This window comes from Haplochromis burtoni, unplaced genomic scaffold (assembly GCF_018398535.1).
Source record: "Haplochromis burtoni strain Fernald_Lab_line unplaced genomic scaffold, NCSU_Asbu1 Contig_197, whole genome shotgun sequence".
Lineage (NCBI taxonomy): Eukaryota > Metazoa > Chordata > Actinopteri > Cichliformes > Cichlidae > Haplochromis > Haplochromis burtoni.
The window spans coordinates 900,628-924,475 of NW_024582558.1; the positions used below are offsets into that span (position 1 = coordinate 900,628).

The 23,848-nt window shown below is 39.5% G+C and overlaps 1 protein-coding gene across 3 annotated transcripts in view; it reads left to right on the top strand.

Annotated features, from left to right (window-relative positions):
* LOC102295906 (INSC spindle orientation adaptor protein) overlaps window positions 1-23,848 on the top strand; it is a 52,475-nt gene that overhangs the window by 15,883 nt on the left and 12,744 nt on the right. For all 3 annotated transcript variants that reach the window (XM_005935563.3, XM_014337909.2, XM_014337908.2), the window contains exons 2-6: window positions 3,741-3,832; window positions 14,721-15,087; window positions 15,330-15,382; window positions 15,475-15,598; window positions 16,845-16,958. In XM_005935563.3, coding sequence (XP_005935625.1) covers window positions 3,759-3,832; window positions 14,721-15,087; window positions 15,330-15,382; window positions 15,475-15,598; window positions 16,845-16,958 — 732 coding nt within the window. In that variant the 5' untranslated portion in view covers window positions 3,741-3,758. The remainder of the gene's footprint in view (window positions 1-3,740; window positions 3,833-14,720; window positions 15,088-15,329; window positions 15,383-15,474; window positions 15,599-16,844; window positions 16,959-23,848) is intronic.

Here is a 23,848-nt window from a genome sequence, read left to right on the forward strand (position 1 = left end):
ATCTTATTTATTTTATTTTCAAAAAAGACATTTAACAAAGATAAATTTGGTGTAAATACAAAATGCAGTTTTTAAATAATCATTTTTATTTATTAAGAGGAAACGACTATGCAACCTGACCTGCCGCTATGTGAAAAAGTAATTATTCCCTTTGTAAAATCATGAATTAATTGTGACTAAACCCATTTGTGGGAAACCCGAGTTCAATTTTATTAGCTACAACCAGGCCTGATTACGGCCAGACCTGTTCAATAAAGAAATTGCCTTTATTGTTTGACAAAGTGAAGTAGGTTAAAAGATCTGAAAAAGCAACACATCATGCTCTGATTTACACTCAAGAACAAATAAGAAACAAAGTCACCAACATCTGTCAGTCCAGAAAAGCCATTTTATAGCTCTAGGGAACCACAGTGAGAGCCATTATCCACAAATGGAGAAAACCTGGAGAGACATCCAGGAGTTCATAAAAGAACCCAGGACAAAATCTAAAGAACAGGTCTAACTTACCTCAGTTATAGTCGGTGTTCATAAAATGAAAAATGAAAAAGAGACTGGACCAAAATGGCATCCATGAGAGAGTTCCAAAGTAAAAACCACTGCTGACAACAAAGAACACAGAGGCTTGATGATCACCAAAACTAGACAGTACATGGAAAGTTTTATCGATCCCATTTAGATTAGTCCATATCTTATCGCTCTCAGTCCACCTTTTGAAATGTCTGAGTCCTGTGAAATTAACACAGCATTTCATCAAAACAACATCATACCAACAGTCAAACATGGTGGTGGAGGTGTGATGGTCGGGAACTGCTTTGCTTTGGAATCCAAAACACACAGCAACTTCACCGCTGAATAGCTCAGACAAACACAAAAAACAATTAATCATGAAATCATCATTTAAAAACTGGATATTATATCTATTCAGGTTATCTTTGTCTATCATTCAAATGTGTTTGATGATGACTGTGAACTCTGACAAATAAGCAAAAACAAAGGAGCCAATGGGTTTTTTTTCACCTCACTGTAAATTTCTAGCGTTTATTACAAGATTATGTAAATTAACAGGGAAATGCTAATAACAAAATGACATCAGTCCACAAGGCTGAAAGGGAGATTGTCTAAAAACAGCCAGTGGGCACTCACAGCAGACGGCAATCACTTTCAGTGCAATGGTCCTTAACACAGCACTTAGCGGCACACTCCAATTGCTCAGGACAATTGCTTGATTGGACAACTCATCTCCATTTGTAGGGTAATCCACTGAAGAGCACTGTAACAAGCCGCAAGCACATGTAATGGAATTTGCTGGAACTGTGACTTAATGGCTATGACCCTGTGCTCAATTATTGGGTCAATAAAATTCATCTGCACCTCTATTGTAATAGTCCAACGGTTCAATTATATCAGCACTCATTCTATGATATTCTACTTTCATGACTCACTGCACCAAGTGTAATAGATGTGGGCTTTTCCCCAGCACAGGGTGCTTACTGTCAGTAGATTTCCATGGTCCTGGCACAGTATTGGTATAATTTCTGATTCACTGTGATGCTTTCTCTGAAAATGGGCCTAGAGAAGCCATGCCAAGACTGCAGTTAAAATACTCCCCACCCCAACCCTCCTACCACTTTCCCCCCCCCCTCTCCTGCATCTTACTCTTTGTGTGGGTTTTTTTCCTCTACTTTTGCTTTGTGTCTGTATTACAAGTCTATCCCTCCACCCATTCATCCGTCTCTTTATCTGACTAGGTTACTGACACCCAAAAAAGAAAAAGTACTCAACGGTAATCAAATATTTCTCAGTTTTCGAAGCAACTGAAGCAAACAGTCAAACAGAGTTGGTGACCCCGCTAATGTGCAGCCGCTCGATCTTCAAACCCGACTAAAAGCAGCAGATATTCTGTAATTGTGGCAGTGCGGCCCTCATGAAGCAGGTTGACGTGGGATTCAATAAGCGGCGCTTCACGCGCATCGTACATCCCTCTAGCCTCAATTACTTTATTGTAAGCTTATGTCTATCGATCCTGTCGCTCTCTGTAAGCATTTAATAAAAGGCAGAGCAAAACAGTTGAAATCTGCTCCACAACACGGGGTAGTTGTGCATTTGTGTGCGTGAGAGAGCTCGTCTGTAACTAGCTGCTAATTATATCTCCGCAGTAAACACGAAATTTGTAACCACACAACTGCAGGATATCATTAACTAAAAGGATTAGAGTGTGGTTCAGGCGGGAGGGCATCTGTGGCTTCTCCCGATTGAAAATGGACTAATCTAAATGGGATACATCAATAAAACAGCAGAATAAAGTTCCGGGCACTTAAGCCCTCTTGCTTGGGCTCAAAGAAGGGAAGAGAGTCACTGGCTGGCAGCCAGCCAACAGATTAGAAGATAAGAAATATTATTCCATGGCACACCATCAGCTTGAAGCTATTTAAAACAGTGAGGTTTATTGATAATTGAATTACTTGGGGAGGGGGACAAGAATAGAAAGCTTAGAGGTAGATCAATAAGGAGCTACTGTAGTGGATGACAGTGCGGTGGTCAGCAGTACAGCTAGGGGGATGTAACGTGTGTTAAATATGCTATCATGTGATAGCATATTTACAGTGTGTGTGTTGAAAGATGTAGTGTAGTGGTGCAAAGTTTCCATTTCCAGTGCTACATTTGATTAAACTTGATATTCAATTTGATGGTGACATATTCAGTATTGGGAAGGTTACTTTTAAAATGTATGTCACTACAGATTACAGAATAAATGCCCCAAAATGTAGTTTGTAGCGTATTCCGTTAAGTTACTCAATGTGAGTAACATATTCTGAGTACTTTGGATAACTTAATATATCGTAATGCTTTTTACAACTGCATGAATGTACTATTGCTGTGAGAATTGTTACTATTACTGAAGGCTACTCGCCACCGAGCTAACATTGCTAAACTGGTGTTAGCTGAGGTTAGTTCATAGACTGCTTTCAGAACTGCACATGATCATTTGCAGCTAGCAGGTCGTTAATGCTATCAGGCCTAACAGTCTGCAGTCTATGAAATCAGCTAAGGCCAGCTAGCAATGCTAGCTCGGTGGCAAGTAGCCTTCATTGATAGTCATAAATCACATAGCAATAGTACGTCGAACATACTGAAGTGGCACATATCCCAGGTAGCTACCACAAGTAAAACAAGGTAGTTGCAGTAGGCTAACGTTAGTTTTTAAAAAAGAACTTACTTCCAGATATTTCTTTAGGTCCAAGGCTTTTGGAGTCTGTTTTGCTGGCAGAGTTTGCATTGCACGGTCAGATTTCTCCCTTTCTTCTTTAAATGTGAAGTGGTGTCAGAATTTCCAAGTAAAAAATGCATTCCTGCCCGTGTACTGCTGTCTCTGCTGTGCTGGCCTCGGGTCTGTTGTGTAAGTGATGCCACCAACATTAATAGGATACTTACATTAGTGCCTCTTATTGCATGTTTTTTTTTGGGGGGTTCCGGCAATGCGTGTAATTAAATTAGAGAGGGGATAGCCTAACATATGAAACCGCTGTGTATCCATTTATTTCAACAAACTGTATTCTAATTACCACCTTTTTAAACAGTAACTATAACAGAATACAGTTATTCATATTTCGTATTTTAAATACATAATGGCAGAACATGTATTCCGTTACTCCCCAACACGGGACATATGGATAAAGGCAGACGTCCAAATTCGTATTCATTCATCACTTGGTGTTTACAGTGCACATGCTGTATTTCAGGTGCTGAGCTGAAGTAAGATGGCCTCAGGCAGGATGGCAAGTCCTCAGAGCAGCTCCAGGCAGAGCAGCTCACTCTCTTCATCTCCAATGAGGCAAGTAACAACCCAGTGTGCACACTTTGGGTCTGTACCTCATGTTTTAACAAGTAATGTTCTCATGTGTACTAACAACAGGTCTGGTCGTTGAAAGCACAGATACACTTGGTTTATGCAGGTTAGGCACTGATGTTTGGACTTTGAACAAAGGCTACAATGACACCAGTAATATACCCACTCCATGTGTCACTTCTTTGTCATAATAAGAATAAAAAATACACTCATCAATATTAGCTGTGCTTCCTTGAGTGGTTTTTACTTTTTCTCCCAATTTCATGCTGAAAGCAAAAAATAAAATGTGGAAAAATGTGAATATTGGGAAAATAAGTTGTAAGAAAGACATTCTTTTCTTTTTGTTATTGCTACTTAAAAATACAATGCATCTCTTTAACTAACCAAATGTTCAATGAATAATAATATTAATAACATGGTTTGTAGGCTACACCACCAATGTGAACATATCGTTCAAATTACTGATTATACAAGACAGCGGATGTTATATGATAAGCGGAAATGTTCAATGCAGGCCTTGAATTCTGCATGTTATCTGGACCAGCTGTTTAAAGATCATTGCAGAAAAAAAGTCAAATTGTTTGTTTGTTTGTTTTTCCATAACTTGTGTATCTGCAAATATACACATTCTGTATTTTTCATATGAAAGAAACTATACTGTGGTGGGGCTTGCTAATTTCTTGTTTTTGATTTATGTATGTTTTGTTTTGTTTTGCTTTACTTCATATGTTTCATATGTTTCATATGTTGTTTGTTTAATTTAAGACAAAAAAAAAATTAAATGAATGAGAGGTAAAACTTGAGGGGGTAGGGACAAATAAGTAAATACTTCAGCCTACTCCTTTTCAAACAAATAATGGAATGATATTTTGTAATGATTGTGAAGGCACATGTTTGAAATGTTTGAAATAAAAATGAACTGAACTGAACTGAAATTAAAGGAACTTTGACAATGTGATAGTTCCACTAGACAATTTCCAGAGATCAGAGAGAACAATTTCCCAAGCAAATGGTTTGTTATTAGCAATCATATGCAGTAGTTTATTGTCTCTCAGGACTACTCATGTTAATATTGCGGCCACTGGTGAAGATGTGGAGAGCACTGTTCACCTTCATGCACAAAAACACAGCTAAACACCAACCTGATAGCAAGAAACTACCCTCCTGTTTCATCTGCAAATGGAACCTCCAAAAAAGCAGCATACTTTGGCCCCTTATCTTCTGCGGGTAATGCAGTGTAATGGAGGTGGTGTGAGAGATGCGTGCCACCTCTCATGGAAGCAGGGATTAAGGTTTGCAGTAGTGACAGGGTGCAGTTGTGTCATTTGTCATTCCCAGTAGATGAATGCATGAGGAGATGTTTGGTGACATTATTATTATTGTTGTTGTTGTTATATCAGACCCCTGAGTTGCTGAATTAAGCCTTCATATCTGCCTTAGGATATATCTTCAACTTGATGTTTGATCATACTAATATTTGCACCTCAGTGAAGATCCCAGATCAATATATTTGAGGTACTCAATTAAGATAAGATAAGATAAGATAAGATAACTCTTTATTGTCATTGCACAGTCATACATAGTACAGTAGTACAATGAAATTGGAAAAACTGTCCTACGTCGGCACTACATATAACACAACACGACACGATATGACACATCACAACGTAACAAACAACACAACACAGTATATTAACTTAGTATAAAAAAGAAGAATAAGTGTATGTGTATTGCACACTGTTATTATTGCACATTAATTATTATTGCACCTGTCTGTGAAGGTTCTCAGTCATCCAGGTCATCGTAGTCAAAGGAGCTTGCAAAGAAAAGCGTCTGGACTTCTTTAAGTTACTTGAAGACGTTTCACCTCTCATCCGAGAAGCTTCTTCAGTTCTAAGGTCAAATGGTGGAGAGATCCCAGATAAAACTCTGGCTGATTGGGACCCACACCCAGTTTCACACCTTGGCTCAGGCGATTAGAGGATCATCAGGGGGTCCTTTTGTCCCTCTGTGGGGGGTACTCCCACTAGGTTTATATCTGGGACTCTCCACCATTTGACCTTAGAACTGAAGAAGCTTCTCGGATGAGAGGTGAAACGTCTTCAAGTAACTTAAAGAAGTCCAGACGCTTTTCTTTGCAAGCTCCTTTGACTACGATGACCTGTGATTTATTCAGTAATGCAAAGGTCAAAAACCTTCCCAACGATGCAATCCCATGTTTGGATGGGTTCAGATTTCCTGCCCATCCATAATACTGAGGCTACATAAAAAATAAACTTTACAAACTTTACTGATAAACGCAAAAAGCCAGAGCTCAAAATCTAAAATCCTGAAAAATCTGTAAGACACATGTGGCCAAGATGCTAAAAGAGACGTCCACATGTAACAAGCAGTGAGAAACTAAACTGACAGGGAGCACAAACCCACTAGCTGTTCTCAGGTGATCACTTCTCACTGTTGAGACACCAACAACACAGCATTCACCTGGAGATCTGGTCTTTTAAAGTGTGAAATTGGCAACTGTCAGTTTTTTTTAGCGTCTTCTCTTTTTTCATGTTTTATTAACTGAACTCCAAAGAAAACTCAACGTTTTCAAACAAAAACGACTATTAAACTCTAAGTGAACTTTGTCTAGACCCCCCCCCCCCCCCCCCCCCCCCCCCCCCCCCCCCCCCCCCCCCCCCCCCCCCCCCCCCCCCCCCCCAAAATCACCATTTTGTCATGAAATCACCTCTACAGACACACAGTTTTGTCTCACAGTCGACTGACAGTCACACACGCTGACCCTTCTTTCTTTTAACAATTACAGAAGCTGCTTTATCAGCATCTGTGGTTTAGAATATTTCAGTCACTGAAAATAAATTTGAATATATATCTTCTGACAGTTCGGTGTTTACTAATGTTCGCAAAGCATCTCAGAAGATGCACAGTGAATGCACTTGGATATTAAATCAGGGGAACTCACACGCCATAGGCACACACACACACGCACATAAATAAAGGACAAAACGGTCTCATACTTATCTCTGTCTGTGTCTCATGTACAGACTCAAATATAAATTGGATTTGTGCTGCGCACGGTGCACTAACAGTCAGTAAATCAGCTGATGAAACGAGCCAAGTGGCTGAACTGCATTAAAATAAATTGCAAACACAGATGGGACACGTACATGAACTCAGCTAACAAACATCTCCACAGCAGAACCTTTTCCCAGATCGGCTTGTCTGCACATTCAAAGCCTCGGGGCGCAGTCTGAAAGTGGTTGGCGAGTCATTACACTGCAAACAGGTTAGCCAAGTGTCTGTCTCTTTATATTTGTTTGTGTGTGTATATTTCTAAAGTGAGTTGTGGCCGCTCACTTAGGAAAATTGGAAAAGTTGTCAAAAAGTGTGGCTTTAGTAATGTGGGGGAAAGTGTGTGTGAGACTAAGAAAAATGAGGAAGCAAACCAAAGTGTAAGATGAATGGACTGGAGATGGTTTGAGACAGAGAGAGAGATGGATCATATTCTAATGCCTTTTACATATGTCTGTATTTGTATGCGTTGTGCGCATTTAACACGGCGTGCTAAGAAGCCTGAGATAATTAAATTTGAGGTTAGAAGTCGGCTGAGACAAAGAGAGAGAAAAGGAAAGAGAAAAAATGGGCTGTGTTTTTTGTCTTAGGAGAATCTAGTCTTGGCTACACATAAGAGGCTGTCTGAAGCATCTGGGAGTCAGATGTCTGCTTCTCTAGCCAGGATTCAGCTGTACCAGTCAGAGGCCACAATATCCCCTTTCCATGTGCTACTTCAGGAGGAGCACATGCTCCACCTTCACCCAGAAAATCAAGGCGTGACTTGTACATTTAAATGTGCCATTAGCCAGATGCCTTAACCATTTTCTTTGCTCATCTGTCACCTCTTGCCACAGTGAAACTATATTATATAGAAACCTCCCAGTGAAGCTGTTTCTGTGTAAAAGATGATTCCATTAAGCAATATTCTGGTTTCTGAGCTAAAGAGGAATGCATTAACATCCTACTTGATTATATGCCTCCATATTTAATTCTGTTTGGGACAAGAGTGTCCTTGTTTCCTCCTTCAGCTGAAGCCAAAGCCACAATGGCTGGGTCCTCAAAATCTAACAGCTCACTCTGCCCACATTTCCATTCCCTCTGCCTAGTTGGACTGTGGTTCTGTTGTGGTATTTAAGAAAGATTTCCATTTAGTTCCATTACATCAGTCATCAGATTGTGATATCCATGCACCCCAAACACTGGACGACAGTGAAGACCTCCTTCCTGCTTATACTGTCTTAAATGACTAACATATCAGAAGAATATGCAGCAAATAATCTGAACTGAATGCAGTCAGATCCCAGACAGACATAATGACACAAACCAACACATGTTGCTGTTTATTTTCCAAGCAAGAAACACTGAGGATGCCAGGAATACTGCCTGGAGTTAATGGACAGTTCCAGATGTTGGTTAATCCTAAATTCCTCCTTGTACCATGAGAGTGTGAATTCATAACATGATTTTTTTTTTTTTTTTATAGAGAAAGCAGTCTGTGTATTATCAGGTACAAATTATTTTGTTTTAGATGATTTTTTGGAGAAGTCTAAGACACAAAAAGCTGATTTTGGCGAGTAAAGCAGCTTCTGAGGATGATACAAAGTGAGTAAAGATTTTTGTATGAGCATTTATTACATTAAATAAATGAACACAATCATAACTTATACTGAGCTTTGTGTTAGCTGCTAGCTTACAACTTGCTAGTTACTGCTAGCAAATATAGCCTGGTATAGGTAAGTTTATAACTGTGGTTGTTGGTAAGTGCTAACATTTCTAATTAGGTCACTATATGAACAGCAACTATTAGTTACCCTCTAATACAACAGTACAAATTAAACAAACTCTCAAAGTTAAGTTGATATTGCCAACTTGCAATTGGAACTTTGTTTTTATTTTTATTCTGACACCACAAGAAGTCATGGCCTGGAACCAGGGCTTTCATAGCATTTTTTACTTGGAAACGTATTCGAAAGATGAATGACACATCAAAGGAAATGGAGATGCCAGTTTTGTCATTTGACTAATCAGTTGTCAGTGTCTGTTTGTGTGTTCGTATAGCTTCATTCAGTGTCTTGTGATTTTACCCGTAAAAGCAGAGGAGACTTATTTGTCTGTATTTTAAGACATGTTGATGTAATACACTGCCTTTAAATGTTCCTGAGCCACAGAGGACATCTACCCTTTAATTCAAAACATCTGTGTGGGATCCTTTTGCATCTGACAGCAGGGTTACTCTACGTGTAGGAAGACCATTCATCAAGCAAAGAGAAGCAGACATTACTCAACCTGCGGTCATGATCTGTGAAGTGTTGTACATAGTACCTGAATCACTTGAAGCCTCTAGCGATATGTGGAACAAGCCTTTTAATAGGCTTCCAGCCCTGAAGAACAAATTAGCTCCTGCTGTACAATAACTGCTATACTTGAGTGACAACAGGTGCTCCCGTGCTTGAGTTCACACCTGCCCGTCTGCTTCTCACTAACTAGCAAGCTCTCTGTGAACTGATACAGCATTGAGGGTGGGAATTGTGACTCTCTGTGATTTGGAGCACATTTATATTATCTTTTATTGTAACCATCTACAAGATGCAAGTGAAAGACCCACAGACTGGGTGCAAAGAGTTTAAAGTTTACAAAGTGCTTTCATGTGGACATGGCTATTTTTAGCCTCAAACAAAATGACTCACAGCCTCTAATGAGGCGAGAGTCCATACGTGTAAGTGATGCTTTTGTCATTTTTCACTGTGGTGGGTAATGATGTACCTCAGCAAAGCGAAGCTGTCAGCAGAACATTCCTTCTGCTGGGATGGTAGAGCACACAGAGTGAGCGTATTTTAAATGTTTTGACATGTTATGGCATATGTGATTGGCAGCTGCTTTGACTAAAGTTGTATAGGCACTGACCTTTGTATGAGAATTTGGCATAAAAGTTTGCCACCAGAACTCAACTTTCAAAGGCTAATATAGTTTGAGCAACACTATGAAACTGATATTTTTGCTTCTGGGTGCCCCCTACTGTGAACACCCACTGTATTGTGTTAACTGCTGTCAGCAGGAAGATTGACTCAGCTTGTGTCCTGCCATCTTTGGTTTGAAAAATCTTGCTGGTGCAAGATTTGCTCTTAACTGACTTCTTGCTTATTCACTTTTCTTTTGTCTTCTTTGCTTCTTCAGTCAACTTCCTGTTTGGTTTCCTTGCAAATGCCATGGTGTCAATAGAATGACAAGCTAGAAGAAGCTAGGTCTCTATTCATGACGATAAAGACCTAGCTTTTCCTATAATTAGCTGTGGCCTGTAATCAATAGTTAATGGTGTGTGACACTGCTGTAAAACAGTTTTTCTAGTTTAGGTCGATGTACAATGAAAATTGGCTATGAGGCTGCTAATATAGGTCAAATATTCATATAATTTTCAACTTGTTGAGAAGTATCCTTGATGTCTAGCAAGCAAGCCTGTAAACTAATATGCAGTTACTTTGTTTTATTTTTATAAAGTTATTGTGCAGATGATCAGAAAACAATGGCAGCCTCTATCACTGGCATCGCGTTTGCATGGAGAGAAAAAAAAAGTGCCTTTAAAGTAAAAACATGCAAAAAACCTTCCTAAAAAACAGTACATACATAATGCATCTTCTTGCCTCAACACAACCCCACTTTTCAAAACCAACACTATGACATTCACACTCACTTTCATGTGAAGTGGATATGTGGGGTTTGATATTTTTTTGTCTCTAACTTTCTGTTTCTGTCGCTTTTTATTTCAACAACCGAGTACCACGACGGCTGGCTTTTCATTCGCCTTTGAGCATGGCAGTTTGGAACATCCATGACGATTTCCCTGTGAGAAAACATCAAACAGACTGTTTGTGACTGAGCATAGCCCAACTCTTACCCTTATCTTAACCTAAAGCCAACATAACTCTTCAAATAAGAAAAGCACAAGAACACACACTCGCAAACTGACTCTGCGGTCACAAGCTTCTCTGTTTCATAAATCTGCAGTGGAGCTAAGGGATAGATCGTTTAGGGGCTCAACATACAGCAGCAGCCTGACAGTGACTCATGCAGCAGAACTCCATGTGCCTCAAGTACATAAAAAGTTTAAGAGGGAATAATCTAAAAGCTCCGGTTATAATTCTCACCTGATGTGTTACAGGAAGAGTGAGTTCACTGTGGCGCACCAGCTCAGCACACCAGCCCGAACTCCTTCACAAATCCATAGAGGATTTGCCCTTTTTTTGATGAAGCTCGGCTACTCATCTTAACATTCAGGGATTGTCCCGCTCTTTTTTTTTTTTTTTTTACCAACTACACTTTATATTTTTTAAAAACAGATTATGCATTCTCCAAGTTTACCGTTTTTTAAACAGCGGAACCTGTTGATACTGCGTGTTTTTCTATCCTTAAAGATGCATAGGCTGAAAAATGGAATTAGCACCATCGGACAGTAGCCCATCTCCCGCCTACCTCATCATCACGCAGAATGAACACTAAAATGAAAAACCGACAAGAGCAGAATCGTGCAACAAAAACGCAGCTATCTCCTTTTAACCAGCTCCTGTCTCTTTCGTTGCCACCATTGCTCAGTTTTCTGCCAGCCAGCTGCCAGCAGATGAGAAGTACTGATGCTTCATCACTGCAGAGACATCCTGTCTGGGATAATAGAGTTGCTGTCGCCTGACCCTCTTTTGGCCCCACATGTAAATATTTGTCATGCCCTGCAAGCTGAAGTGCACCGCTTCCCCTCCTTTGGAAAACAAACCTATTATTATCTGCTTTTTTTTTTTAAACATATGATGACGGGAGTGTTTCGGGGCTTTATTGGTTGTGTAAATCCAGATGGGTTCATCCTGGTGTGATGCTATGATATAACCGAGCAAATGGTTTTAAAATGACATTTTTGGACTGATAGAAACCAGGAGATTCTGGAAACAGTTTCAAATGTTCACATTTTACCATTAGGCTTTTTTTTTATGTTTCTTTGTCATCCAATAAACCTCCCCCACCCCCAAAAAAGAATTAATAATTATCAAACCTTTAGCTTTGTGACTAATCTGCCACTTAGGTTGAATCACTGTGTTATTCACCGCTGCGTGACAAATCTCCAACAAAGGACCTTTCAAGAACTAGAGTGGTTTTTAAGAGGCTTTCAAATAAGCAGGAAAAAAACAGGAAACAGGATTCAGTAGTATTTTAAAGATATTAATATCTTTAATCGCCTAGGTAGAGTTAAACTAAAACTCATCTCATCTGATGATCACTCTGAAGCTTTTTACCCCACTTAGCAGAGTAAGCAGCATATTAATGCTTACTATTCTGTGCAGTTACTTATTCCAGTTTAAATTTATAGCTAATTACATCTCCATTCTCTTACAATGAATGAGATTTATCTCTGCTTCAGAGTTTAGAACCACTGAGCTGCCTCTCTCTACAGCCTGCACATTTTACATCTTTCGCCGCGATGCTCCCCATCCCCAGTTGGCAGATGACTCACTGAATGTATATTTATCAGAACATACATGCTTTGTCTTTCGTAGCCGACTCAAAATTTAAATGAATGTGATATAAATCTGCTGTTCCATTCCCTAGCACACATCTGCCCTCCAATCATGTTTAATATAAGATTAGCTATAATTAGATTTGTGGCTTGCTAAGGATTTATTCTTGTGTAACCCGCTATTGCTAAAATATAAAGGTCATTGCATAGCTCGAAGACATCACTTAATAATGATGGCTGCTGCTGTTCAATGACAAATCTTTGTTCTAAATGTAAACACAACAGTGCTTCATTCAGATATCAGCCAAAACTCAATACCAGTGCAATATCCCAACATGTGTCGCCAGTTACAATTTCAAACTGCAGTCAAGTCAAGAGCCAAGAGGAAAATATTCATCTTCAGACCCTTTCCTCTGTGTTCCCTCAAAGCAAAGGTGGCTGTTGTAGCCATCGACCCATCCTCTTTCGGGGAGCTTTGCCTCGCGGGATGCTGGCCTCTGGATTGCCCCCTTAAGCCTCCCTTCATTAGGGTCATTGCTGGGAGAGATTGAAGTGGGGAGAGTGTTTGCTCAGTAAAGCTGCTTCTTAAAGCCTTCACAATCCTGAGGGGAAACGAGGGATTAGACTAATGAGGACAGAAGATGGCTATCATCTGTGAATAACTGACCTTGACAACACATTATTGATTTGGGTATTTTAGAACTGAATACTGTAGTCTCCAGTGACTGATTATCATGATACTGGAGTTTACATGTATAACCTATATGGTATATGGATGGTTCCCAATTGATGTGTCGAGGCTCGCTGGTTCCTTAAGAAATTTTGTAATTTTGGGTTAGATTTTTCTTTTTAAACATACTTACGTACTTACATATGTAAGTTATTTGCTCTGTTGAAACCCATTTTAATATACTTAACATAATTTTGAGCATCATTATTTTCCATGTTTTTTTAAATTTATTTCCAATTAATTCATTTCAATTCCGTTTTTTTTTTTGTTTGTTTTGATATAGTGCCAAATCACAACAACAGTCGCCTAAAGGCGCTTTATATTGTAAGGTAGACCCTAATACATACAGAGAAAAACTCAACAATCACCCCCTATGAGCAAGGAATTCTTCAAAAGTTTTCAATCTGTCATGTTTCACAAAGAATGAAATACACACATGCAAGTACTACCAAAAACACAAAACAAAAACTCTTTGCTGGAGGTCAGTTTTAGCTAACTAAAATTTAAGCTGTCACCTTATATCAGCTCACCTTATATTTATTGCAGCAAGATTTGCCAACAGGAGCAAGAACTCCAACCCATGTCCAGTGGTGGTGTACAGTTTGTGTTTGTTAGCTAGATCATTTTCTGACTCACAAGCCAGGTGCTCAATATTGAAGTGAGCAGGTTCCATCTTTGACTCAAACACTGTCCTCTCTTTTATCCAATAATGAGTAGCCTGCATCAGAGCAGATACACCGGCCATGATGAGATAAAGACAATTGATGTTTGTGTGAGGGATTAGCAGTGTTTGTTTTGGCATAAGAGATTAATGATATATCATGTACTTTTTCCAAAGATAAAAGGAAAAAACAACAGGAAAATTATATAGAGATGACAAGGGTGGCACAGACAAGTAAGCTTCCTAACAACCAATTTGAATTTCCTTAATTTTCCACTGATTACCCATGTTATTTCTTGTGGAGGAGGCAAAGATGATCAGACTTTTTTCATGTAAATGTGCTTAAGCTACAGAATAGCAGGCAGGACAGTCAGCATTAATGATGTTCTCTCTAACATGACACTGCCCTCAGTACATAGTAACCAGTGCACATTCATTTCATGTATGTAGCAGTGTTTGTTTAGCAATATGCATTCGATATTCTAATTAATAATGAGAAACCAAAGAGCCAGTTGCTGTCGATTTAGTCTGAGCAAACAAGAAGGAGGGAAAGAAGTTTTCTTTGCATACCGCAATCAATAGATGGCAATAGAAAAATAGTCTGTGCCATCTTCCTTCATTTTGTTTGCAATGGACCAGATATACACAACAAGCTGAATAACGCTGTTGTATCACTAACAAAAATCAAAAAATTGGGACACCGTTGTCTTCAGGATTGCTGACTCACTTTTGGTCGAAGCTGGAGTTATAAATGAGAACATGCAGCATGTAAACATGGGGAAAACAGGGGATTCCTTGAAATTGTGTTAAATCTACATCCCTGCTCTTAGTTCTTTTGCCTCTGGTTTAAGAAAAAGTCCTGTTCACACTGAGACTTTTACATTAGATTACATTTTTTAATCTATTATTCTGTTTGTTTCACCCACAGTACCCGTGCGCAGTCTCTTCAGGTTGACTCGGTCCAGCGGTGGATGGAAGACCTCCGTCACATGACGGAAGTAGAGTGCATGTGTGTCCTCCAGGCCAAACCCATCGGGGTAGAGGAGGACTCTCAGCAGGGAGAGCTGATTGTGGGCTCTGGGGTTAGTGCAGGGGACCACGTGGCTAGAAACAACTTGCAGACGCTCCTTCGCCGAGCTTTGGTGGTCAGCACAGAGCTAGGAAAGATGTTTCAGCGGCTGGAGAAGGGACGCTGGCAGAGGGTCCACAGCACGGCTGTACGGGCAAACTGCCATGTTCGCTCACTGGTACATGAGTACAGTGCAGCTCGAAACACACCGCTGGAGATGCAGAAGGTGATGGTTGACTTTGAAAATTAGGTTTGCATACATAAAAATGTGCCCATTTTACAGTAATGAAAAAAACTGAACAATGTTTCTTTTTAACTGGAGCTGTTTGACATAAGCTGAGCTTACATTACTGAACATTATTTGCTTATCTGTTATCTACAAATACCTGCAGTTATACCCCACTGACAGGCCATTTATGTTTAGAACTGTGGAGGTCTGACCACTTAAATGTGCATGTTTTGTTGTAGTATGAGAAGTCTTTGCTGGAAAAGTGTATGGAGCTGACTAATATTACAGAGAGGTAAAATCTACAACGTTAATATGCAGTAATTTAAAAAACTCCCAAACAAATACTTTGTTTTTCTAAATCAAACATTTGATTTGCACCCACAGGTGCCTTCACACTGACGATGAATTCTTCCTGAAATCTATGAGGGAGGCCATCCATGAGATCCTTACAGATGTCAGTGACTCGTTCAGCAACATGATTGACATGGCATTAGCCAATGAGATCCGGGTATGTAGTTTCTGTATTTGCGCATATTCCATTGTGTGCTCTGCAGTGTCATGTGTTTATAATTTTGCTGATAGGTTGAGGTGTTGCTTTGCCTAATTTATAAGAGTGTTGTAATCAGTGGTGTAAATAATTCAACTCTGAAGTAAGAGCCAAATAATCTCAGGGTTGAATTTAGCAAAGTTTGTTGTTATGGAGTGATCAAAAGAAAGAAGAGAGTTTTGGCGATGGGGAAGACCAAGATTTCAACAAGGAACATACATAGTTTGTGACTTACAGTTAGCACGAGGAGCCTGATCACCACGGCTACTTTCAACAACAACCTGGAGAAGAATGTGAGCTTCAGCTGGTCCTTAAGTACTGGATGGAAATGAGTGAATCCTAAAAGGTGTGTTCGCTGAAGCGTGGAGTCCCACAGCAGAACCTGCCCATCTCCACCTAAGAGTAGGCTGAGAGGAAAAGAACCAAAGCAAAACAAAACCCTAAATAGCCTCCCGATTAATAGATCATCGTTACAGTGTCATGTAGATAAATAATTTTTGTATAACTAAAAGAATTAAAGAGAACTAACAGGCTCATTTCAGACAATTTAAAATATAAATGGAAAGAAATTGTAATTAAAGTACCTACACATACCTACCTACTGGTAAAATGCTTCCACCTGGTGGTGAAGGCTATCATTTAAATTTTGTGGCGGGTAATTGCAACAAGTGCCTTTAATCATGGTGTACAGTCCTGCAGATACTGCTGGCTACTCTTAGTTCTTTTTTTTTCTAGACAGAGAGTTAGGGGCAACACGAAAAGTTGCCAGTAATATTATGTCAATCAACCAATCAGTCAATCCTATAAATGCAGTCTATTGTTCTCTGTCCCACTTTAAGCAACACTGACTGTGATGCCGTTAAAACAGATACTGTGTATAGTAATATTTTGGATCCAAGCACACACACACACACACACACACACACACATATATATATATGTATATATATAGTTACACTCCATGTGTGGGTCAGATAAGAAGGAGAGAAATTGTCCCTTGATTGTTGCACACTTATAGAAATAGACTTAGAAATGCCTGTCATGTTTGTGCTATCCAGTGGTTGTATCGAAATAAGATGACACAGCTGACACCATAACAGTATTAATGAGCCACTAGAAACAGATTTTTGCATCATGTCGTCAAAAGTGATGATTTGAAATGTGTTGAGTTGTGAATAAAATGATAAAGATGTCAATTTCCTTGCAGGTTCTGATCAAGCAGATTGAATCATCGGACAGCCTTCATACCATTGGTAGTGCCATTAGCAACCTGCTGTCCCTAACCCAGGATGGACCTCAGCTCTGCAGCATCATTGCCAAGGTACTCGGGACATAAAAATAGACTCTATGCTATCCTTCTTACTACATTTAGAGAGCAACTGGGACCTTGCTTCATTTTATTCACTCCTGTGGAAAGTCCACCTATACCGATGTTTGTCATTCTAACCAGCAGACCTGGCATTGCCAGCTATCTTATTATACATGCCTCTATAAAGCTATTTCACTGTGAGATAAGAAACGACAGACTGGACAGCAAGTCTGTATTGGCCATTAGTTAGCTGACTGCTTTCAGGATGCTTTTGATAAGACACTTCCTGGCCCACTCATACACACACATACACGCTCTTTGCAGCCAAATTGTAAGATCAATACTGTCAGCTCTCATTAGTCGTAAGTATTGATTACACATTCAGGTTGCTCAGGTGTCTTTACCTTTTAATCCACTCTTGCTTTTTTAACCAAGCTCCAGGGCTAAGAAAGTAAAGCCATGTAAAAATGAGGCTGTTTCTGCAAAGCAAGTCAGTCCCCATGGATATCGTTGAGCTTTGCAGAAACAAATTAATGTTTACAGTGTGGTACTCTTAAAAGTTAACAAAGGCTTCATAGCAATCATACAAGGGTACATTTTCAACCATTTATATCTAGTTTAAAGATGAGATCGCCTTAAGTGACAGGTTACAGGTCATCTTCACTTCACCTCCACATAAATTATCTGAATATGTGGCATACTGCTTAATTATACCAACAGCCTGTCAAGGAAGTCTTTGCTCCTGTTTCAGTGCTCCAGGACCCAGTATTATTTTTTCAGTATGTTATTTTTGCAGTATGGCACATATTTGATCGCATGTAGTCTATTTATGAAATTTGCTAATTAAGCTTTGTGATCATTAGATAATAACTTAGCACTCCACTCCCCTCCAAACACCAATCTCAAGGCTTCAAAACTGGGCTTTACAAACCAAAGGATGATGTCACAGTGCCTACATCCATCCTTTAAATACAGTCTATGTTCTTAACTTGGTGTGTAGCAGAGCTGGACGAACCATCTCAGAGGAATCCTGAAACCCACCATAGTAAATAATTTGCTTTCAGCTATATGTCTATTACACTTTCTCACACACCCCTTTGATGCATAACATCAGCTCATATTTGAACATTTTGCTCATTACAAATTTTCCACTGCTGCTGACTTCACTCGTGCACTGAAGAACAGCAATTAGCCATTTAAATGTCTGGGTGGGGACCTGATATCTCCACCCTCTCCATCTCTATGCCAGTGTCTTTGTTGATGGGGTGATTTTAGTGTTAGATAAAAAGATAAAAAGGTTAAAAAATCAGATTGGTGGACTCCCATGATGTTAAAAATCATTGTAGCTATCATACAGCTTGAGCCAGTGAGGTACCTTAAAAGAGGAAATAGTGTGATAATGATAACTTGTAATTTGCATGACAACAGGAGTAAAGATTTGCTGCTTTTGCTTAGTTATTGATTGTTGATGGTTGTTGTTGTTATGTCAAGTGTCGTACTCTAAGATTTGTCGTGGAATCATCACATCACACATAATATAAAGTAAATAATCAGTTTGTAAAATCTGATGAAATCCATGTGGTGCAGGGGTGGAGTCTAGCCTTTAATGCAGGTCCTGTGACCCAACCCATGATTACACAAATGACTTGACTACACAGTGGGAGCGGTTGTGGCTCAGGACTTAGAGCAGGCCATCTAATAATCAGAAGGTTGGTGGATCCAGTCTGCATGTTGAAGTATCCTTGGGCAAGACAATGAACCCGAGTTGCCTCTGATGTGTCCATCGGAGCATGAGTGTGTGTGCAAATATTAGACAAAGCACTTAGGTACAGAAAAAGCGCCTGCATGAACGTGTGACTGGGCGAATGTCATTTGTAGTCAAAAGTGCTTTGAGTGCAGTTACAGTTAAAAAAAACCCCACTTTATAAGTACCAGTAGGTAAAGTGCTGAACCTACAGGGTCAGCACAGCCAACCAGTAAATCACTGTGGGTTTTTCACTATGAGTTACTCCTTTGACACACAGAAAGTCATTTGATCAATTGTAATATTTTAAGTTGATTATAGAAGCTGTAAATAAAATGTACAGTGTTCAGTGCAGTAAGTAAATCACATGTATTAAAACTGTGCGTTTCCTCAACTTGCAGATATTTTATTGAACCTACACCTGAGGAGGATTTTTTAAAAAGCGCTGCACAAATGATTTAAATTGAAAATATTAAAAAATATGTGTCAACAAATTATTGTCAAGTCTATCAACTCTCATGCCCTGATTTTAATAAGCCATTATTTCAAAAGATATTAAGTATTTTTTTTCTCTCTTGTGATTTCAAACCCTTGTAGGTGATGTTTTTCCAAAGCACTTCTCTGTAATTGACAGCTTATCAGACCCTGAGTATTCACACCATCAAGGCTGATTTGGGACGGTTGACTGCACACATCTGTCATACCAAACAGATCAGAACAAATCATACAAATTATCGCTGAACACTATTCATGCCTGCCTTTAGCTCATGACCCACTCAAAATGACAAAACAAACAAAATAAATGCCCACCATATTCATCTAAAAGCATCATTTATTCTTTAATCCATCAAATTCAAACTATTTTCTTTTCTTTGGTGTTTTAGAGATGAACCATAGTTATACATGCCTACCTTTTTATAGTCATTTACATTTTTTATATTTATATTTTTATATTTTCTGCATGTCTTAGGAATAAAACACATCAACCAATACAGTAACAACATTCAGCAGCCTGGCAGAAAGAGCAGTTGTCACGGATTTAGCAGTGTCTGCAAAGCTGGATTCAAGAAGTGTTTAAAGTTAACGTTTTTAGAGCATTTAAAGCACCATCTTGTGCCAGTATAGAACGTGACATCACTAGGTTGTTTGGTTGGTTTGCCACTGGTCTTTAAGTGATGACATATGAACCCTGCTTCCAGGTCCAAACTACTCTGCGTTTAATAAGGTTCTTGTGTTTTTAACACGTTTTAATGCTTTGTATCTTGTTCTATTTAATCTGAACAAGCCCCTAAAAAAGGCAGTGATAATTGTTGGCCTCGCTCGGTTTTTATTACCACTATTCATTTTAAAGCTCAGTTTTTAAAACCTTACGATGTAACTACAGGGAGTGCAGAATTATTAGGCAAGTTGTATTTTTGAGGAATAATTTTATTATTGAACAACAACCATGTTCTCAATGAACCCAAAAAACTCATTAATATCAAAGCTGAATGTTTTTGGAAGTAGTTTTTAGTTTGTTTTTAGTTTTAGCTATTTTAGGGGGATATCTGTGTGTGCAGGTGACTATTACTGTGCATAATTATTAGGCAACTTAACAAAAAACAAATATATACCCATTTCAATTATTTATTTTTACCAGTGAAACCAATATAACATCTCCACATTCACAAATATACATTTCTGACATTCAAAAACAAAACAAAAACAAATCAGCGACCAATATAGCCACCTTTCTTTGCAAGGACACTCAAAAGCCTGCCATCCATGGATTCTGTCAGTGTTTTGATCTGTTCACCATCAACATTGCGTGCAGCAGCAACCACAGCCTCCCAGACACTGTTCAGAGAGGTGTACTGTTTTCCCTCCTTGTAAATCTCACATTTGATGATGGACCACAGGTTCTCAATGGGGTTCAGATCAGGTGAACAAGGAGGCCATGTCATTAGTTTTTCTTCTTTTATACCCTTTCTTGCCAGCCACGCTGTGGAGTACTTGGACGCGTGTGATGGAGCATTGTCCTGCATGAAAATCATGTTTTTCTTGAAGGATGCAGACTTCTTCCTGTACCACTGCTTGAAGAAGGTGTCTTCCAGAAACTGGCAGTAGGACTGGGAGTTGAGCTTGACTCCATCCTCAACCCGAAAAGGCCCCACAAGCTCATCTTTGATGATACCAGCCCAAACCAGTACTCCACCTCCACCTTGCTGGCGTCTGAGTCGGACTGGAGCTCTCTGCCCTTTACCAATCCAGCCACGGGCCCATCCATCTGGCCCATCAAGACTCACTCTCATTTCATCAGTCCATAAAACCTTAGAAAAACCAGTCTTGAGATATTTCTTGGCCCAGTCTTGACGTTTCAGCTTGTGTGTCTTGTTCAGTGGTGGTCGTCTTTCAGCCTTTCTTACCTTGGCCATGTCTCTGAGTATTGCACACCTTGTGCTTTTGGGCACTCCAGTGATGTTGCAGCTCTGAAATATGGCCAAACTGGTGGCAAGTGGCATCTTGGCAGCTGCACGCTTGACTTTTCTCAGTTCATGGGCAGTTATTTTGCGCCTTGGTTTTTCCACACGCTTCTTGCGACCCTGTTGACTATTTTGAATGAAACGCTTGATTGTTCGATGATCACGCTTCAGAAGCTTTGCAATTTTGAGACTGCTGCATCCCTCTGCAAGATATCTCACTATTTTTGACTTTTCTGAGCCTGTCAAGTCCTTCTTTTGACCCATTTTGCCAAAGGAAAGGAAGTTGCCTAATAATTATGCACACCTGATATAGGGTGTTGATGTCATTAGACCACACCCCTTCTCATTACAGAGTTGCACATCACCTAATATGCTTAATTGGTAGTAGGCTTTCGATACAGCTTGGAGTAAGACAACATGCATGAAGAGGATGATGTGGACAAAATACTCATTTGCCTAATAATTCTGCACTCCCTGTACAGCCCAGCCCATGCAGCAGTATATTAATGACTAACCTTATATTGTGGATGGATTATCTCAGTTGTTCTCCTAACTTGGTCCGTTTACACCATCCTGCCATGCAATGATATTAACTTTTATTGAGTGGAAAAAAGTTAGCATTCATCCTCCAGCTTCAATGTGTTTACGTTATGCTAACATAGCTGTCTTGCTAGCCATCACGTAGCACATCATTATATACCAGCTAGTCCAACTTCAGTAACCCTACAAATATCACTGCTGTTTAGTTTTCTGTCTTCATTTATGTTGGAAGTGATAGCAGAGCTGTACGTTTTAATTTTTTCAGAAATCTCTCAGTCAGAACATGGTATATCATGCTTAGGTGGAAACTAGCGAGCTAACTTCCTGCTAACTTCTAACTCTGTTAAATTTAATAAATTCTGTTTTCATGGATCACAATTGTCAATTGTCATTTTATTAAAGATGAAAAAATTGAATCAGTTTGTAACTCTCAGTGATGCCGCAGTATTTGTTTGACTTTGGGACCCGAAGCAGAGTTTGGACCCTGAAACGGCTAATGACGTCAGACTTAAAGACCGGATGGACTTACATTAGTTTATGTTAGCTAACTGATAGGACCGATAACTCAGTGGAAAACAAGGCAATTAAAACGGAAAAGAAGCCTAAAGAGGTCCGTTTTGTACTGCTTGTGGCTACAACAATGGCTTTTATGTTAAAAAAAAGAAGAGGATATACCGTCCACTTTTACTTTCTGTCTTTAAAGCAACACGTTTTTCATTCTTTACTAGCTGCACTCAAACTGGAAAATCCACCTGTTTGCTGTAATGTTTGGGTTTCTAGAGCACTTTACAAATGAGGACTGTATGGAGGAGAACCTGTTTGAGTCAGGTGCGCTGTATTAGACTCCATGGTGTAAGTTAGCCATTATGTGGTGTTTCATGTCAGCTTTAATACTGAGCCATGTGCCACACCATAAATCAAATAGCAGCTGGAACGCTGGAGAGTGACTGTGTCATGATGTGCACGCGAGTTTGCGTCCTCAGTGTTTACCTACTGTCATGATAGATCTCAATCTAAATTTGTCCATGTTGGCAGACTTGTCATATGTGTGTCCTTGCTCTGATAGCTGTAAACTGCAGGGCGTGTAGAGCATGAAATGGCAATAACTCAGGCCTGGTGAGAGCCAGTGTGTCATCAAAGCTCTGTGGGTAGAAAGGGGGCTTAGAAATACTGTAGATCCCATGAAGCTCTCTAATTTGACGTCCCTTTTAGGATCAGATGAAAGATACCTGCCAGTCTCCCTTCATTTTCATCTTTCTCATCCCTTAAAGCACAAAGTCTTTCTTTATTTCTTTCTTTCTTTCTTTCTTCTTCTTCTTTTCTTTCTTTTTTTACAAACCCTGCTGAAAACTGCCTGTAGTTGCATGTTTGGTGTTTACAAGCGAAACAAGCCCAGAGAGCACGACTCAGGAAGTTATAAGATGGAAACAGATTATACACCGTGTAGGGTTATACATGCAAACACGCAGATAAAGAAGCATTTTCCAGTGAGTAGCCAAGTTTCACTTGATGTTATTGCAACAAGAACCAAAATGCGTGAGTGTGAGAACAAATGTGTTCTGTGGGCTTAATTTAAGAGATGGGGATGAAGTCAGTGGAAGCAACAAGTGCAAGTTGTTTGTCAGAGAAAAGAAACAAGCCAACAAGTCTAATAATCTGTAAAAGAAAAGTCTGTGGGGATGAAATAATAGAAAGGTGCTTCCACCAGAGAGTGACGATTGTCTGAACAAATCTCTGTAGTCTGTTCCTCTGAGCCATTTCTATTTATTTATTTACTTTTTTTTTTTTACAGTATATTAAGAAAGATCACAGAAGATCTATGAATCTTCATCCAGTTATGGTACTTTGCTTGAAACAAGACTAAGGCCTACAGTTTTGTGTCTTTTTGTTAGTAGGTGCTAGTATTAAAAAACTGAAGCAATATAGTTTTCAGTTTTATTAAACCTGCTGCCAACAATACACATATTACATTCAGTTAATTTAAGGTAGATTATATTTTGGGAAGATGATGGAGGATGGTGGCAGCACGGTGGCAAGGTGGTTAGCACTGTTGCCGCACAGCAAGAAGGTCCTGAGTTCAATTCCACCATCAGGCCGGGGTCTTTCTGTGTGGAGTTTGCATGTTCTCCCCGTGTTTGCGTGGGTTCTCTCCGGGT